Genomic DNA, 20199 nt, shown 5'->3' with positions numbered 1-20199 from the left:
AAATGATGTATGCTTATATCTATATCTGTTTTTGTTTAATTAAATGTGAAAATTGAAATATCTTATTACTATTATTATTATTAGCAGTAGTATTAATAATAATAATATTATTATTAATAAAAATATTAATACTACTACTGATAATAATATTATACTAATATTAATAATATTATATACAGGGGTGTGCGTGCGTGCGTGCGTGCGTGCGTGCGTGCGTGCGTGTGTGTGTGTGCGTGTGTGTGTGCGTGTGCGTGTGCATGACATTGTATCACATCACATTCACATATATATATATATATATATAAATTATTATATTATTATAAATTATGGTTTTCTATTTTAATATACTTTAAAATATAATTTATTTCTGTAATGCAACGATTTCTGAAGGATCATGTGACACTGAAGACTGGAGTAATGATGCTGACAATTCAGCTTTGCATCACAGAAATAAATTATATTTTAAAGTATATTAAAATAGAAAACCATCATTTTAAATTGTAATAATATTTCACAATATTATTGTTTTTTCTGTATTTATTATGAAATAAATGCAGCTTTAATGAGCATAAGAGACTTCGTTCAAAAACATTAAAAATAGTAATGTTTCCAGACTTTTGACTGGTAGTGTATATATTGTAACATATATATATATATATGTGTGTGTGTGTGTGTGTGTGTGTGTGTGTGTTACAAATTCCAATGTCATCATCATTATCAGTTTGAATTGTATTTGCCTATAACCTCCAGTGAAACAAGACAGAACAGGTGGCTGTGGGAAAACTGTTGCCTTTTTTCCAAATACTTTGAGAATGTCAGGTCATGTATGAAGAGCCACCCTCATCTATATATTAATATTAATAATATTATATACAGGGGTGTGTGTGTGTGTGTGTGTGTGTGTGTGTGTGTGTGTGTGTGTGTGTGTGTGCATGTGTGTGTGTGTGTGTGTGTGTGTGTGTGTGTGTGTGTGTGTGTGTGTGTGTGTGTGTGTGTGTGTGTGTGTGTATATATATATATATATATATATATATATGTTACAAATTCCAATGTCATCATCATCATCAGTTTGGATTGTCCAATACAGTGTGACCTCCCAGTTTACAAGTATTTGCTATAACCTCCAGTGAAACAAGACAGAACAGGTGGCTGTGGGAAAACTGTTGCCTTTTTTTCCAAATAAAAGTCACACTTTGAGAATGTCAGGTCATGTATGAAGAGCCACCCTCATCCATGCAGAATCATTCCTAATCATTTGCCTTATATGGAAGCATCAGTCCAGCCTTGAAGGGGCAGAGGGCCAATCAGAACGCAGGGGGCGGGGTTTGTTTTTTAAGGCTGAAGCCAGAGCGAAGTGCAGCAGCGGAGCATTAAAGCACCTGAGAAACACGCTATAGCACGCACAACTGCACGAACGCATGCTGCTGCTTACTAGGGAAAGTTACACACTTGCAGCGCTGGAATAGTTATGCATGGGCTGTTTTCTGGAGTCAACACACTGGACATATTTTGCTTGGATATTTAAAGCTTGATATTTTAAACTGAAGAGTGGAGGTTTTTTTGTTTTGTTTTTGTTTTTCATTTCAAGTATATCATTAATATGCGATTCTTAACGGATCGGTGACTTGAACACTTTATTTCCACGCTGGAGATTTCGGATACGACGTTAAATGTCAAACAGGATCAGCTGGCACGGTGTTCAAAGTGACTCAACCCCTCTGGAATAAACTTTCCTGCAGCTGAGAGAGAGTGTGTGTGTTTGACAGAGAGAGAGAGACAGTTGGATGTGCGCGCATGATGAGCTCGCGGCTTCTGCTGCTGGTGCTCGCGGCGCTCGCAGCGTGCCTGCGGTCTGGTCGCGCGCAGGTAAGCTTCACCTGATTGACGTCACGCTCGGTTTTTCTGTCTCAGCGGGAGTTTAATTTATATGTCTCATTTGACAATAGCTGCATTCACAGCGCACTTTTAACTGTCTTGATTTCGGGGATGAAATTTAAGCAAACTGTAACAAATTCCCTCATAAGCATGCCTGACTGCATATTGGCCCCAAAGTGGAGGGCCCCCACCTTTCAGGACCCCGATAACAGAGAAACTATACTAGATTTGATGCTCAATCTATCTGTATTTGTTTATGTCTGCAATTCTAAACTCAAACAAAGCCACAGTTAAGTGATGCCAGCATTAATGTGCATTGGATGGATTCCCAGATGCACCACTGCCAAAACACATCACTCAGTCCAAGAGCATCACTGTCACTGCTTAAACCCCAATTATGTTGTTCATTTAACACTACAATTTAGCCGTATTAAAATAGTGGTTTGAGTTCTTATAGAAGGTCTTCTGTACACTATTAAAAATAAAGATTCTGAAAGGTTTTTTTTTTTTTTTCTGTGATGCAATAGAAGAACCATTTTTAGTTCCTCAAAGAACCTTTCAGTGATCGGTTATTTTGTGAAGGCTCCATGAATGTTAAAAGAACCTTTATTTTTATGAGTAGCACTTGAAATTGTATTGTTCAGACTAGGAAAAATAATGTAAATAAATCAAATAATTTTTCTATAACTTGGTCAAAAGTCATAGTGGAGTGAGTCTGATTAAGGTTTCAATGAAGATCCTTTTCAACAAATCGGACAGACAGATTCGCAAATCTTTCTAAATGATTCATTAGCAAGTCAGTCTGAATTTTAAAAATGCTTATTCAGTAGTCCAAGCCATGGACATTGGTGTGGGAATCTGGTAATAATAAAAAATAAAACAGCATAAATCAGTTGATATTTGGCTGCCTCAACTGCCTCATCAATGGATAGTGCACATTTTCTGTATTCAAATATAAATTTTTGTTATTTTTGTGAAGAAAATGTTCAGCTATTGTTATTTGAGCAAATATGCGTAATAATTTAATTTCATTATAGTCTACATTTCAATGTGATGCTCTTCCATCAGCCATATATCATTAATGGCCATTAACTCTTTTCCCTGCCAGAGTTTTTTTTTTTATTTATTTATTTTTTATAAAGTTGTCAGTCAGCGCAAGCATTTTTGATCATTTTCACTAAAATTTCATGGCTCCCATAATATTTTGTTGTATGAATCCGTAAGATCTTACCTTCATGCTGTGGAAATACAAACCAGAAGACAAAACACAACGAGCTTAGCACTGAAAAGGGGTGGGGCTACATAAGGTCTGTAGTGTCCTTTGTGGCCACATCGAGAATGCATCACATAGTTGCTTTATGAACAAGCGGCAACCTCCCGTTTCTCTTGAAGCCAATACGGATATGACTTAAACATACAATATATTAAAAAAAAAAAAAAAAAGAACAGAGCCTCTGCTTTTAAACAAAAAGTTTTATTCTAGCACTTGAATGTGTGTAAGTTCAACAAAAAAAGCAATATTTTGAACAAAAAGCTGAGAAAATTGCGTTTTTGTCAAAGACTACATCCGGATCAGATTCAGAACGATGATCAAAACATTGGAGTAGATCGCTGCCATCAGCACAATCCTATACCTCTTCCTGGGTCGACATTTCATTCAGTAACGTTAGACAGTTTTGATTTATATGCTGTCTATTGTTTGATGATCATGTTATTTTACATGTGCTTTGCTTCTAAAGCAATACACAATCAATGCTTCTATCACTTGTTTCTGCTCCTTTTTGCCTGTGTTTTGATCCGGAGATTCAGTACTCTTTCAGAAGATTCATAATAGCGCCCCCTACTGTATAAAAGTGAAAAAATAGATTGCCGGAAAATCATAGGGAAGCGTTGTGTCATAAATGACGGAAAATTCTGTTAATGGCGGGGAAAAGTTAAAAATCATCCGTTCTCTAATATAACGGATTCAGTAGAATCATTAATGTACCATGATTTGTGTTGCAGATATTCTCACATATGCGTCCTGACCTTTACGAAAAGGTCTTTATGACATGCACATCAGTTACCATCCACACACACACACACACACACACTATAAGACCTAAATCCCCTTGTGATGTTTCTGTAATCCGTCTCTTGAATATCACCATTGCATCATCACCAAACCTACAAAAAACCCCACAAACCTTATGTTAGGCGTACCCTCTAAAACGGAGAACTCCGATTTGGAGTTTATAAGGTCACAGCTGATGGGATTTTAGTTCTCCAGCTGATGCATCATAAGTCTTGTGTTTAAGTTATATAAGAGAGGAATAATCTAGGCGGCACGGTACAGACGTGTGGATGGAATCACATAAGATGATTTGGCTTTGGGTTGCTCTCATTACGCATGTGTCACGGCCTGAGGGATTAAAAAAAAAAAATCTAAATTGCTTTTGCAGACATGACTCAGGAATCGAGCGAATGAAAGCCGAGCCGAACACCTGAGAAGAGCAAATGTGCATTGAATTAATGACTCAGTTTTGGAAAATAGAAGACGGATCGACCTTATTGTGCTTGTGCTTATCCTTTCATATAATACTTAATCTCTCTCTATGTAAGCATGATTATCGAAGCTAGCTCAGACTTTTTAAAAAAAACAAAAAAAAACAAATCCCAGTCTTTTCATCCTTCTTTCAATACATCTGTTTATTTGACCTATGTGTATGTGCAGGTGTGGGTGTCACTCCATGGATACAGTATTTCTTTATGTCTGAACTCAGTTATGGCCAACTGCCATGTGGCCGCCCTATAAAGTTTTGTGTGTGTGTGTGTGTGTGTGAGAGAGAGTGAGAGAGAGAGAGAGAGTGAGAGAATAGTATTCCAGGTCCATAATTATACCCCATTCCTCCTCAACTTTTCCCCTGTATGAACTACTGGCATTCCTGCATCCCATGATTCATTATGGCATGTGGCAAATGGGAGTGAGGTCATCCTAATGGGATCAGTATATGTGTTACAGCGCTACACACACACACACGCACTTGACAGTATGCGATATACTGCTTTAGTGCATGTGTGTTTCACTCTGACATGCACTTCTTCACACCTGCGGATCCATCATGAATTTTACACACACTGTCCAACTGGATGCAGTCTCAATGTAGTGTATCTGGCTCATTTTTCCCTATAAGTGTACTTACAGTGCACAGCGTAAATGAGTTCACCCCCTTTGAAAAGTAACATTTTAAACAGTATCTCAATGAACACAAAAACAATTTCCAAAATGTTGACAAGACTAAGTTTAATATAACATCTGTTTAACTTATAACATGAAAGTAAGGTTAATAATATAACTTCGATTACACATGTTTCAGTTTTACTCAAATTAGGGTGATGCAAAAATGAGTACACCCCACAACAAAAACTACTACATCTAGTACTTTGTATGGCCTCCATGATTTCTAATGACAGCACCAAGTCTTCTAGGCATGAAATGAACAAGTTGGCGACATTTTGCAACATCTATCTTTTTCCATTCTTCAAGAATGACCTCTTTTAGAGACTGGATGCTGGATGGAGAGTGATGCTCAACTTGTCTCTTCAGAATTCCCCATATGTGTTCGATTGGGTTCAGATCAGGAGCCACTGAATCACTTTCACCCTGTTCTTCTTCAGAAATCCAACAGTGGCCTTAGATGTGTGTTTAGGATCAATGTCATGTTGGAAAAGTGCACGACGACTAATGGCACGGAGTGATGGTAGCATCTTCTCTGTCAGTATAGAGCAGTACATGTGTGAAATCATGATGCCATCAATAAAATGCAGCTCCCCAAAACCAGCAGCACATAAGGACACTGCCACCACCATGTTTCACTGTAGGCACCATGTATTTTTCTTTGTATTCCTCACCTTTGCGACGCCATACAGTTCTGAAGCCATCAGTACCAAAAACATTTATCTTGGTCTCATCACTCCAGAGTATAAAGTCCCAGTAGTCTTCATCTTTGTCAGCATGGGCCCTGGCAAACTGTAGGCGGGTTTTTTTGTGCCTGGGCTCTAGGAAAGTCTTCTTTCGTGGACGGCACCCATGCATGCCATTCCTCTGCAGTGTACGGCGTATTGTGTCACGGGAAATAGTCATCCCAGTTTGGCTTTCTAATTCTTTAGATAACTGCAGTGAACTTGCATGCTTATTTTCTTCAACCCTTCTTATCAGAAGACGCTCCTGTCAAGGTGTTAACTTCTTCGGACGACCTGGATGTCTCTGCGAGATGGTTGCAGTTCCATCCATTTTTTAAAAAATTTTTGTACCACTTTTGCTACAGTATTCTGACTGATAAGTAAAGTTTTGCTGATTTTCTTGTAGCCTTCACCTTTCTGGTGTAAAGAAATTAATTTCTTTCTCAGGTCTTGTGACATTTCTCTTCCATGTGGTGCCATTGCTGACAGCATGAAATGGGAAGGGGTTTTAACACCCTTTTATAGTCAACTGTCTGCTGGACACCTGTGTAATGAATAATTAGACTCACCTGTGGTGAATTCTTGTTAAATTAGACATTTGTAGTCTAAAATTTAGCTTTGATCCAGAGACTTTCAGTGGGGTGTACTCATTTTTGCATCACCCTAATTTGAGTAAAACTGAACATTTTGTTCTCTAAGTTATAACATGAAAGTAAGGTTAATAATATAAGTTAAACAGATGTTATATAAAACTTAGTCTTGCCAACATTTTGGAAATTGTTTTGTGTTCATTGAGATATTGTTTAAAATGTTACTTTTCAAAGGGGGTGTACTCATTTACGCTGAGCACTGTATAATGTTAAGGCCTGTGTACACCAAGGATGATAACCATAAATATAATGTTTTAATAATGGTACTAATTGTATGAGAATAGTGAAGTCCACATCACAACTATAATGATAACGTCACAGAGGAACGATATTGCTGCAATCACTTTTCAGAATGATTTTTCCAGCTGATTAACGATAAAAACATTGACAACCAATCAGAATCTACCTGACTCTAAAGAGCTTGAGCATTTGCAGTGGCAGACAATAAAACTGCAGTGCGCTTATCATAAACTGAACGTTATTGTACGTTTGTATGGACACTATTGTTAAAGTTAAAATTTTATTCATTGTTCTTGGTGAGAACAGGCCTTTAGGAGGTTTCTTGCACCAGAAACAGTCATAATTTAGTTTTCCATTACTGTTTTTGTACCTCATTTCTTAATCTTTGAATTAAACAGGTTGTTGGTACTGTAGGCTTCTATATTTAAATCCTCTTGTTACGATTGCTTGCTCAGCGATATTCTCTTTAAACTGTCACTCCACCATTACTGTATTGGACATAACTGACTGTAGAAGACACACCATATAGACCTTATGCGCCAGAGAAACAAGCACGCAATCAATTTTGTGTTTGAACCTCAATTTTTGCAGTAACTCTGTAAATTTCTGTGGCATCGCTGTCGAAGAGTAATTAGCTAGTGAAGTGGGTTTACTTATTGTAGAGTTAACGAAAATTATCATGAACATTGTATTGTTTGAAGCGGATGTCATAACAGATGTCAGTAGACGGGAAGATTTTAAAATGAGCGGTTGATTTATTAATCCGTAAGATCTTACCTTCATGCTGTGGAAATACAAACCAAAAGACAGAAAACAACGAGCTTAGCACTGAAAAGGGGCGGGGCTACATAAGGTCTGTAGTGTCCCTTGTGGCCACATCGAGAATGCATCACATAGTTGCGTTATGAACAAGCGGCAACTTCCCCTGTTTCTCTTCTAGCCAATTTTTTTTATAACTCATCTGTTTAAATTATATTAAGCATTAAAGTTCTGCATAATTAAGGGCGCGGCCACTTGAGTGACAGGTGGATTGCTGCTGTTGTCACCACTAGCCGTTTGTCTGCTGCCGTCACATTACCTCAGCTCCACCCACGTCCCGCCTCTTTGCCCATTTTCTGTTACCCGGGCGTGACGCGCGGTGAAGTGCTGCCAAGATGGCAACGGCCATTCTGCTCTTCAGAAACCTACGGGTGACGTCACAGACACAATGACCATATTTTTTTACAGTCTAAGGTTATGAATTGCTTTCTTACACATTTCGCACACATTTAAACATCTAGCTGGCGTAGAAACAAGCATTCACTTTCCAACCTGATTGTACGAGAAAATGTAGATATGTTGCGATTTTGTACAAATTCGTACAAAGTTATTCATCTGAAAATGTGTTAAAAGGGAAGTATGAAGTTCAGTTTATAAAATTACCTTTCGGGAGCAGATCGTACAGGAACGAACAAAGGTTGTACAAATTAAAATGTGCAATAAATCAAAATAGTTATGAATTGTCTTGAAACTGTATTGTCACATTTGTATAATTAACATGGGCGGTTATATGTTAATATATTCATAGTAGTGACATCATACTGTAACGTTTGTTGAATGAGCCAATTTTGCTTAGTTTAAATAAGTGGTTGGAAGCTTTGTAAAATGAAAATTACAGTATAGCCTTTTTTTTTTTTTTTTTTTTTGGCCAACGACAATGCTGATATATATGCATAATAATAGCATAACTGTTGTTTGTAAATGGTCTGAAATGCAATACACTGTATTGCAACCCTAACCCTAACTGTAAATTATAACAAGCATATAAGGAACTCTGTGTGGAGGTGTGATTTTTAATTGGTTGACTCTATGGCAATTGCTTATGGCAATTATTTATATATTTATTTTCCCACTGTGTGTCTGCCACATGACACTGACCACATCACACACACACACACACACACACACACACACACACACAGTGACCTGATTATGAGTAATGCAGCTTAATAAAGGACAGAGATAAAAAATAAACACAAAGGACAAATAGAGCTCTCCACATGCTCTCTCTGCGACACGTGCTGTATGTACTATATGTCCTCAGCCAGGTGTCTGTTATTGTACTGAATACACTGGCTAGACATGAATGTTATTGAAATTACAGGAGCCTGTTTCTTACCCAGATGGGTGTGTCCGTTCAGAAACCTGTTTGACCATCTCTCTCTCTTTCTTCCTAAGGGGGACCCTCTCCCTCCATCTCTGGTGGACTTAGTGATGAACAGCCCGATCTCATCCGTAGATGATCTAAAGAGACTTCTGGACGTAGAATCCGTAGGTAAAGCTGATCCCATACAATTTTTATCAGATTTTTTATTAGATTTTTATCATTACAGATTTATTAGTTTTTTTTTTATCCATCACAGAAAACATTCAGAATTTTTACATTTTAACAAAAACATCACTTAGTACGATTTTTTAAGCTGTTTTCCTCATGAAGACCAAAAAAGTATATAATGTATAATATCTATATACACCGATCAGGCATAACATTATGACCACTGACAGGTGAAGTGAATAACACTGATTATCTCTGAACATTTTGTCCTCAAAGTTGATGTGTTAGAAGCAGGAATAATGGGCAAGCGTAAGAATTTGAGCGAGTGCGTCAGAGCATCTCCAAAACTGCAGCTCTTGTGGGGTGTTCCTGGTCTGCAGTGGTCAGTATCTATCAAAAGAGGTCCAAGGAAGGAACAGTGGTGAACCGGCGACAGGGTCATGGGTGGCCAAGGCTCATTGATGCACGTGGGGAGCAAAGGCTGGCCCGTGTGGTCCGATCCAACAGAAAAGCTACTGTAGCTCAAATTGCTCAAGAAGTTAATGCTGGTTCTGATAGAAAGGTGTCAGAATACACAGTACATTGCAGTTTGTTGCGATTGGGGCTGCATAGCCGCAGACCAGTCAGGGTGCCCATGCTGACCCCTATCCACCACCGAAAGCACCAACAGTGGGCATGTGAGCATCAGAACTGGACCACAGACCAATGGAAGAAGGTGGCCTGGTCTGATGAATCATGTTTTCTTTTACATCACGTGGATGGCCGGGTGCGTGTGCTTCGCTTACCTGGAGAACACATGGCACCAGGATGCACTATGGGAAGAAGGCGAACTGGCGGAGGCAGTGTGGTTTGGACAATGTTCTGCTGGGAAACATTGGGTCCTGCCATCCATGTGGATGTTACTTTGACACGTACCACCTACCTAAGCATTGTTGCAGACCATGTACACCCTTTCATGGAAACGGTATTCCCTGGTGGCTGTGGCCTCTTTCAGCAGGATAATGCACTCTGCCACAAAGCAAAAATGGTTCAGGAATGGTTTGAGGAGCACAACAACGAGTTTGAGGTGTCTTGGCCTCCAAATTCCCCAGATCTCAATCCAATCGAGTAGGGGTGGGAATCGCAGGGTACCTCACGATACGATATGATCACGATAATGGCTCACGATAACGATAATATCGCGATTCAGCGATTCTGCGATAATCGATATATTGCTATGAAAACAAAATGCCAGTGAAAAGGTTAAGTGCAGGTTTTCTCTCTTTATCTGCAAAACGGATAAATCCGATCTTCGGTTCCTGCGCTATATGCAGATTTAATGGAGTTCACGTCACCGAAAGCAACAAATATGAGGTGTATTTTATTGACCATCAGCTAATTTCAAAATCAAAGATCGCAATAGGAGAGTGCGGCAACAGCACTGGTAAGGTCTCATTACTTTTAATGAAGGTAATTGTGTGTTAAAGTCCCCCTGAACTCAAAATTTTAGTTTTTTAGCTTTTAGTATGAATATGTTAGCCTTAAGGTTATGAATAAGCTGGTGTGTTCCAAAACAATGACAAAATTCGCATCTAGGAGATATAAGCATTCAAAACTTACAGTCTCTCACTTCCGCCAAAATGGATCATGGATTTTCATGACATTACATCACACTTCAGTTTCTCGTCAAATCTTCGGTCCAATCAAATGCTCTCTAGAATCTGAAGTCCCGCCTCCTCTTACATTCTTACAGACGCTGAAGCATTGGCTGAAATTGGTCATTTATTCACACATTTACTAGATTCTACATGATGAATGGCACATAGTGCACTATATAGAGAATAGGGAATGATTCAGACAGTGTAAATATGCCTTCCATTGATGCGAATGAAGTCCGTTTTCGCGTTAGTTTCACATGAACCGCCGCAACACGAGCAGCACAGTATGCTCTGGCCCAGAGACATGAAAGCACAGAGCGGATCATATGCACGAGTTGGCACAGACCACAAAAGGTATCAGACCCATTTGAATTCTGCACAGAATGCTGTATATAAGCAATATAAAGGACATTATGATGAGAAACGGTTAGAGATTAGAAGGAAACAGAGGTTTTACAGAGTCTAACGGCTCTGGCCGAGCTGTAACATAAACGAAACGTTGTTGGCTATTTAAAAAAAGCGGTGGAGCTGTTCAATATATTGCCCTCCTGTTTCAGTTAAAATTATGTCAACACATTAAATAATGCTGTGCGTTCCAACACTCTTCAGTGGGCCTTTAAGCGTCTGCGACTTACTTTCACTTTCATATGTGGCAGTTTGTGCTTCAGCTTGCTGAAGAGATACTTGGCTGTTGATCTGCGGCGATGCGTGATGCAGTAGCACTGTCATATCTGACTCTCACACGCTTCAGTTTTAGTATTTTTGGGAGAAGTAAACTTTACATATGTGGTTTCAACAACCAGATGCATTTAGACTGATGTGTAGACAGTTTTGACTGGAATGCGTCCCAGACCACCTCCTGAAGTGGGTTGACGTTCCTCACCCAACGAGTACACGACATACACTGGAGCGTTCAAAAGCAGGCGTCTATCAGCGGATCCCTAATATATGCTTTCAAACGCTCCCGTGTATATCTAAGCGCTCGGAGAACGTCAAAGATGCCTCCATATCGATATTTTGTCCCACCCCTACAATCGAGCATCTGTGGGATGTGCTGAACAAACAAGTCCGATCCATGGAGGCCCCACCTCGCAACTTACAGGACTTAAAGGATCTGCTGCTAACATTTTGGTGCCAGATACCACAGCACACCTTCAGGGATCTAGTGGAGTCCATGCCTCGACGGGTCAGGGCTGCTTTAGCAGCAAAAGGGAGACCAACACAATATTAGGAAGGTGGTCATAATGTTATGTCTGATCGGTGTATAAATATATATATACACACAGTATCTCACAGAAGTGAGTACACCCCTCACATTATTGTAAATATTTTATTATTTATTTTCATGTGACAACACTGAAGAAATGACACTTTACACCCCTAAGTAAAAATGTCCAAATTGGGCCCAATTAGCCATTTTCTCTCCCCGGTGTCATGTGACTCGTTAGTGTTACAAGGTCTCAGGTGTGAATGGGGAGCAGGTATGTTAAATTTGGTGTTATCGCTCTCTCACTCTCTCATACTGGTCACTGGAAGTTCAACATGGCACCTCATGGCAAAGAACTCTCTGAGGATCTGAAAAAAAGAATTGTTGCTCTACATAAAGATGGAGTAGGCTATAAGAAGATTGCCAAGACCCTGAAACTGAGCCGCAGGACGGTGGCCAAGACCATACAGCGGTTTAACAGGACAGATTCCACTCAGAACAGGCCTCGCCATGGTCGACCAAAGAAGTTGAGTGCACGTGCTCAGCGTCATATCCAGAGGTTGTGTTTGGGAAATAGACGTATGAGTGCTGACAGCATTGCTGCAGAAGTTGAAGGGGTGGGGGGTCAGCCTGTCAGTGCTCAGACCATACGCCGCACACTGCATCAAATTGGTCTGCATGGCTGTCATCCCAGAAGGAAGCCTCTTCTAAAGATGATGCACAAGAAAGCCCACAAACAGTTTGCTGAAGACAAGCAGACTAAGGACATGGATTACTGGAACCATGTCCTGTGGTCTGATGAGACCAAGATAAACTTATTTGGTTCAGATGGTGTCAAGCGTGTGTGGCGGCAACCAGGTGAGGAGTACAAAGACAAGTGTGTCTTGCCTACAGTCAAGCATGGTGGTGGGAGTGTCATGGTCTGGGGCTGCATGAGTGCTGCCGGCACTGCGGAGCTACAGTTCATTGAGGGAATCATGAATGCCAACATGTACTGTGACATACTGAAGCAGAGCATGATCCCCTCCCTTCGGAGACTGGGTCGCAGGGCAGTATTCCAACATGATAACGACCCCAAACACACCTCCAAGACGACCACTGCCTTGCTAAAGAAGCTGAGGGTACCTAAACCCTATTGAGCATCTGTGGGGCATCCTCAAACGGAAGGTGGAGGAGCGCAAGGTCTCTAACATCCACCAGCTCCGTGATGTTGTCATGGAAGAGTGGAAGAGGACTCCAGTGGCAACCTGTGAAGCTCTGGTGAACTCCATGCCCAAGAGGGTTAAGGAAGTGCTGGAAAATAATGGTGGCCACACAAAATATTGACACTTTGGGCCCAATTTGGACATTTTTACTTAGGGGTGTACTCACTTTTGTGGCCAGCGGCTTAGACGTTAATGGCTGTGTGTTGAGTTATTTTGAAGGGACAGCAAATTTACACTGTTGTACAAGCTGTACACTCACTACTTTACATTGTAGCAAAGTGTCATTTCTTCAGTGTTGTCACATGAAAAGATATAATAAAATATTTACAAAAATGTGAGGGGTGTACTCACTTCTGTGAGATACTGTGTATGTATATATATATACTGTATGGCTTTTTATCATGCATTGGCTGCCTTACTCTCTACATATAGTCATCAGTCACTGAAAAACCCATATTAGCACTACTTCAAACTATAGTAAACGTCTCGTCATTTGTGGAATGTGTGTATTTTCTGGGGTGTGTTGGAGTGGGAAGGTGAGGCAGGAAAGAGTGAGGGGTCTGGAATGCAGTGTGTGTGTGCGTGTGTGTGTGTGCGTGTGTGTGTGTGTGTGCGCACATGCATGTGGATAATGGTAATATTTACATGAATGGGCTGTGTATAGCCCCTCACTGGCACAATAGCAGTGACCTTGAGCCCAGTCCAGCTCTAAGTTTACAGAAGGGACACAAACACAAGGCTACGCTATTGTTCCCTATACCGGATTCCTCTGTGTCTGTATGTGTGTGTGCATTTTGTTTAGATTTAAAAATGTTATGAACCTTACTACGAGGACTATAATACCAGGCGCTCATGGATATACAGTAGATTGACAGGCCTTGATCATATTTACGGCAAGGTGTCAGGACAGTGGAATCAAGAGGATTCAAATTGCAACTCCAGGTCTTTAGTATGAGACATACAGAGACACATGCAAATGCAGAGACAAAGCACAGTTGCACAACTTAAATGTAGGTTGCAGTCATATGTACAGGTTCACATTGCAACATTTAGCGTTTCAAGAAAGAACTAGTTGGTGGAATAATTGCAAGTTCACAAAGTTTGTTGCCTTGAAGCTTTGATATTCAAGACACTCAGTAATAGTTATAGTCAATAATTTAGATGTGCTTGAACTGTTCTGTACGTTCCACTTACATTCGTAGTATTGTCTGATTGGCCACTTTCGTCAGTCAAACAAACGTCAGTCAGGTCTTTCATCCTGATAAAAAAAAAATACAAAAAATCAGTCTTTCTTTTAAAAAAAAATGAAACAAAATTCGAAAATACAGGAAAATAAGCAGAAAAATGAGAAAGTAAATCATTTTTAAAATACGTAGATCTGTACATTTCTAGACCAGATGTTAGGCCCATTCACATAAAGAAAAATAACTATAAAAATAACTACTGTATATTGTCATCCTCACCAACAGACGCTACAGATTGCCGTCCGGCGCTTTAAATGCTTGAGAAGTCAGGTGGATTCTGATTGGCTGTCCATGCTTTTATCGTTATCAGCTAGAAAATAAAAATCATTCTTAAAGTGATTCCAATGATATCGTTCCTCTGTGTCATTCAGATTTGAATGATTATTAAAACTGTATAGTTATAGTTATCATTCTTGGTGTAAACATTGCTTTAATCTGATTGTCTAAAGTCTGTCTACACCAGAACGAAGTTACATTAAGCTGGTAAATTTCAGGAGGTCACAAGATCTGTCAACTTCATGATCTCGAACTACCCAAATTTCTGATGGATGTTTCATATTTTTTAATCACTCCTTTGTTTTGTCTTTCATTTTCAGAGGAAGATGATGAGATACCCGAGAATGAGATGCACTCTAACGGAACACACAAACGTCTTCCCAGAAGCCTTAGTAAGTCTTCTAGCATTCCCTCCCTTCCTCTCTTTGTCTCTTTTCCACACTCCCGTCTCTTCATCTTTGTCCTCTAGCAGAATTTCAATGTATTTCCAGTCTGGGGCATCTCCATTCCACAATGGTGTTGTGGCTTTGTTGTGTGTTTGTGCGAGTGAGTGAGATGTGCGTATTTGAGCCTGGAGTCTGCTGTTGCGTCTCTATGATTGATCCTGTCTCGTCCTGTCTCGCCACATGTCCTTAGGTCACCCTCAAGCACACACACACAAGTTTCAAAGCTCAATTTTACCACCCACGCTTCTTTCGCACATGTACTCGAACCATTTCTCTCTCTCTGAGTGCTCACTTTCAGTCAAGTGAGCCTTGAATCTGTGAATTGTACACACAAACACACTCTGACAGCACTGACAGGGTGAATTATAGTGTGTGTCTGTAGCCTTGTTAGTCTGGTTTGTCTAACTTTCATCCAGTTTGGCTTCTGCAGTGTGGGAATAATAGAGAGCGTTGAAGAAAATAAATGTTAAATAAACGTTAAATCGACCACTGTCTTTTCTATCTCTCTCACAGGCGTTCAGGTGGCCCAGCAGGCCATGTGCAAGGTGAGAACAGAAGTTATGGAAGTGACCCGTTCGATGCTGGACAGACGGAATGCCAACTTCCTGTTATGGCCTCCGTGTGTGGAAGTGCAGCGCTGTTCAGGCTGCTGCAACACACGAATTGTACAATGTGTGCCAGTCACCATAGAAACACGACATTTACAGGTATTCATTTGCAAGTTTCCAAAAGTTGTAATGACTTTTTAGCCCTTTTTGGACAACATCAAAGTATTCTAAAGGATATTATAAGGCACTATTATAATGCCTTAAAAGATTGGTTTTGGCCAAACTCTAAACCAGGATCTGTGAAAAAATCCATCCACCAAAGATGGTGGACGAGAGTTAAGAGATAACTTAAAACTAAAAATGTACTAATATTTCATTCAATATCTTAAAATGTCAATAAAAAACTAGTTACAAATGTAGTATCTTAACCATTATTTGTGTGTACTACATTTGTATACTTATTCGTGTCACTCTGTCAGTGTAGCAACATGCTAACATAAAATTGGTTAAATCTAATTACAAATATATTTATATTTACCCAATATTTATGTGTACTCTGTATTTTTATGCTCATTAGTGTATTACATTTTAGCTTAGGTTAACATGAAAATACTTAAGTCTAATTATTAGAAATACACCATTTACCCAAAATGTATGTGTCTATTTTTATGCCGTGTGATAAGTGCACTAATCTATATCACAATTTTGTTTTCTGTTCGATTGACAGATGCTTTGCCAAAGCAGTTATCTTTTAGGTTCATTATTAAACTGTGGTCAGGACAGATTAAGCTATGGGGGGTCATCATAAAATCAAAAATGGACATTTGATATAGAGTTCAATAAAGCAGGATAATTAATCAATTTAAAAAGGCTATTATTCACCTGTATGTGCTTGAACTCTTTGACGCAGACAGTGTTTAAATCTTTGATTTGCATAAATTACATACAAACAATTTTAATTTTTGATCCAATAAGAAGAAGACGCTGCTTCAGTGCATTGCAGGTTCGTCAAAACGCAAAACTGAATGTAGCTTTTGGCTGCGCTACACCGCTACTTGCTGGAAAATGTAATTAGCTACTGGAAAAACTACACTGTTTTAAAAGCAGCTGAGCTACTGTCAAGCTACTGAAAAATGTAGTTAAGTTAGTAGCGTTGCTACTTGTAGTTAGCTACTCCCCAACACTGTAATTAGTATATTACATTTTTAGCTTAGCAACGTGCTAACATGAAAATAGTTAAGTCTAATTAGAAGTTGACTATTTTACCCAATGTTTATGTGTATGGTGTATGTTTATGCTAATTAGTGTTTCACATTGTTAGCTTAGCAACATGCTAACAAAAATTGTTAAATCTAATGAGAAATGGAACAGTGTTCTTGTGTTCAGAAATGAATGGTTAGCATTATTTTGATATCTCTTTTTTTGTCTAGATGACGAAAATCCAGTTTATCAACCGACAACCAGTCTATGAGAAGGTTATCATACCCGTGGAGGACCATGTAACTTGTAGCTGTCAATCACGTGTTTCTGCACACAGCCCACGGCTCCAAACCACACCTCTTCCTCCGCCCAGACCTAAAGTAACGCTACCAAAGACCCAATCGAAAGAGGAGCTACATCGCAATGACGAACTTAAACATAATCAAAGGCTCCATTTGGAGGATAAAGAGAGTCAGGAACTACAATGGCAGTCAAAAAACACAGTCACACACACACAGGGCTACCAACAAAGCCCGTACCAACATACAATATCGCACACGCCAGTTTATGTGAGCAGAGGAGATGTTCCCACCAAACAAACCACATTAGGAGATCCACACATGATGAGTGACGCAACACAAACAGAGGAGGTTGATCGCATGAAATCCGAAAACAGTGGTGACGGCATGGCGAAAAAGACGCAACTACATTACGACAAACATCTGCAAGAGGATCAACAGCCAAGACCACAGCAACCACAGGATAAAACTACACCACAGCAACCAAAATACAATCTTTCCCACAATCCTGTCCAATCAGGACACAGCATACCACAAAGTAGCCAATTAGACACTTTTAGTCACACTTACAGCCACGTTGAGGTGATCGGCCAATCCAGCGGCTTATCAGAAGTGCTAAATCATCACTCTGACCAATCAGAAGTTAGAAAACATCACCACCACCACCAATCAGAAGCAAGTAACCAAAATATGCAGGAAGGGGAACAGCAGCAAGAAACACAACATCATCTTCGTCACCAACACCACCAACACCATCAGCTTCACCAACATACAACGCAAGCAGTTAGCCAACAACAGACAAGCACACAAAAAACAGGTCAGTGTCTAGATTGTCTATTGAGTCATTGTGTGTGTGTGTGTACACATTGTATTGTGATGAGTAACTTATGCTTCCTGTTATTCTTTTCATTTCTTTAACGTCAGAGTTAGCATATAAAGTCAAGGGTCAAGAAAGTAATGTGAAGCTAATATTATGATGGCTATCTTAAGATTAATGTTTCAACACTGATCCTAAAATCTTCCTAACCGCATTCCTTTTGTCTTCTGTTTTCTTCATTATCCCATAGTGACTAAAACTCCTCCCACCACCCCCTCAGCCCCACAGACTCCACCTCCTCTCCAGCCCCCACGGAAGCGCCGACGGAAACATCGGAAGAGGATGAGCAAGGCCTCTATGAGAGCAATGATAATGTATTGTTAATATTATAGTATGATTTTACTATGAACATACTAAGCAATGGTTTACAGCTGAATTGTGTCATTTCTGCGTAACTAGTGTCACCAAACAGAATTGCAAAAATAATCATATTTTTGTATTTTAGACCTTGTTGGATGAGAACACTTGATAGACTGCAATTCAGTTTGATACCGTTAGTGATGCGGAAATGACACACTGCAGCTTTAACCAAGCTATTCAATTTTAAAGTGAAATCTAATCAATCTAATTAACCTCTATCCTCTAACAGGGTAATGTCCTGAAGAAGACCAAGACTCTGCCAAACTGCTGCCAAAGTCCCAGGAGCAACCACAAAGTTGGGAGTCAGGGTGGAGATACACAGGATATAGCAGAGACACACTGGAAATCTTTTTATAATAACTGGAAATGTCTTTGATCTTTGCCAAATAAGCTCCCATGAACTACATTTCCCATCAGCTATTGCAGTCGTAGGAGGCAACCAGTTCTGCGATCTTCGCACAACGGGAGCTGGCCGTACTCAGGATATCCTGTGAGCATGGACTTAAAAGGGATTCCATACGGACACAAACACAGCCTGCCAAATAGTGAGACTGTATTTAAAACACAACACAATTACGGTCTACCAGATACACTTCATTCAACACAACAACTGCCAAATGCGGTGCAATATTGACTTGAACCATTGGTTGGCCAAGAATCTGGCTCAAATCAGTGATTAGCTACTTGGGGAAAGTCAAAGTAGCCTTCAGTTGCCAATGAATGATGTAGACCCACTAGTGGTTGGGTTGGAAAACAACTCTGGACTATTTATCCACTGGAGGAACTACTGGAATAGCAAATGGAAGAAGTTAAAACTGGAATATTTGAGGATATATGTGAGGACTTTGAATTCGGACTCTCAAAGAGCAAAACAACTAGGGATATGAAGCTCAGGACTTCCAGAAAAGTATAAAATACAAATAACTTTTAAAAATTCATCTCAAAACATATAATCTGTACATTTCTCAAGCTACTTAAACACTCCAAGTTTATTAAATAGCAAAATATCAGCTGGCTAGATACGAAATCAAGGAGTAAAAGCACTTACAAAGCAGTTTTTGAGCATGTACCATGGTACTATGATGGTATTCATTGAAGTACTTTGGAGTACCATGTATATACCATGGTATATGAATATGGTAATCAATCTGATGCCATGGTACCCCCTCAGTACTTTTTTGTAAGTATCTCTCAGTATCATGCACAGTATTTATTTGGTGCAAAAACACTGGAATATCGTACACTGGAGATTATCAAATATGAAGTGCTGAAAGCACTAAATGTTTGCATGCTGGTAGATGCACGGTCAAATAGTTCTTAATTCAATATTTATATGAAATAAAATATTGTGTTTAGCCATAATGAGGTTACAATGAAATACTCCCATCCTGTAGGGGGCGGTATGGAGTGCTCTGTCATTTTATGCCTGCTGTTCCCAAACGTTCATCTGTGCATTCAACTGCTTTTGGAATCTTGTAAAGCTATAAAATAACTGTTTGTAAATGATGCATTTCTTTTCTGGCTTTTTACGTAACTTATTTATAAAAGGTATAAAAGAGTAATTAATTAATTATTTGTTTTGATGGAAATTATTGTTAATGTAATAATGCTATTTTAATATAAATATAAAAAGTGTTACATTTATCATTGGTTTGATGTTTTTTATAGCATTTTCTGAAAACATTTTAGAGTTTACTAATATATAATAATAATTTTACCCAACCTCCCAAATGGCAGAATATTCATTCCAAAATGTCTATGGTTTCTTGAAATCGAATCGGATGGTCATCGAATTGGACCCTCTTTTCTTCCTAATCTTTAATCAAAATCTGAAAATGTACTTCACCCCTGGAATGGCCTTCCTTCTCTGATGACTGCT

The 20199-nt window shown here is 39.3% G+C and overlaps 1 protein-coding gene across 2 annotated transcripts; it reads left to right on the top strand.

Moving 5' to 3' along the window:
• The first annotated feature begins 1355 nt into the window (after positions 1-1355).
• si:ch211-79m20.1 (putative cyclin-dependent serine/threonine-protein kinase DDB_G0272797/DDB_G0274007) lies at positions 1356-19964 on the top strand. 2 transcript variants are annotated; one of them, XM_051910677.1, is made up of 7 exons: positions 1356-1866; positions 8925-9021; positions 14911-14982; positions 15550-15743; positions 17015-17900; positions 18151-18274; positions 18550-19964. In XM_051910677.1, exons 1-7 carry the CDS (start codon positions 1795-1797, stop codon positions 18560-18562), a joined length of 1458 nt encoding a protein of 485 aa, XP_051766637.1. In that variant the 5' UTR covers positions 1356-1794; the 3' UTR covers positions 18563-19964. The 2 variants fall into 2 exon arrangements, with proteins under 2 accessions (XP_051766637.1, XP_051766638.1); XM_051910678.1 differs by lacking the exon at positions 1356-1866 and having other exon boundaries at positions 8937-9017.
• The last annotated feature ends 235 nt before the right edge of the window (positions 19965-20199 follow it).

Source organism: Ctenopharyngodon idella, chromosome 10 (genome assembly GCF_019924925.1).
Source record: "Ctenopharyngodon idella isolate HZGC_01 chromosome 10, HZGC01, whole genome shotgun sequence".
In the NCBI taxonomy this organism is placed as follows: Eukaryota; Metazoa; Chordata; class Actinopteri; order Cypriniformes; family Xenocyprididae; genus Ctenopharyngodon; species Ctenopharyngodon idella.
This window is presented reverse-complemented; position numbering and strand designations above follow the sequence as displayed.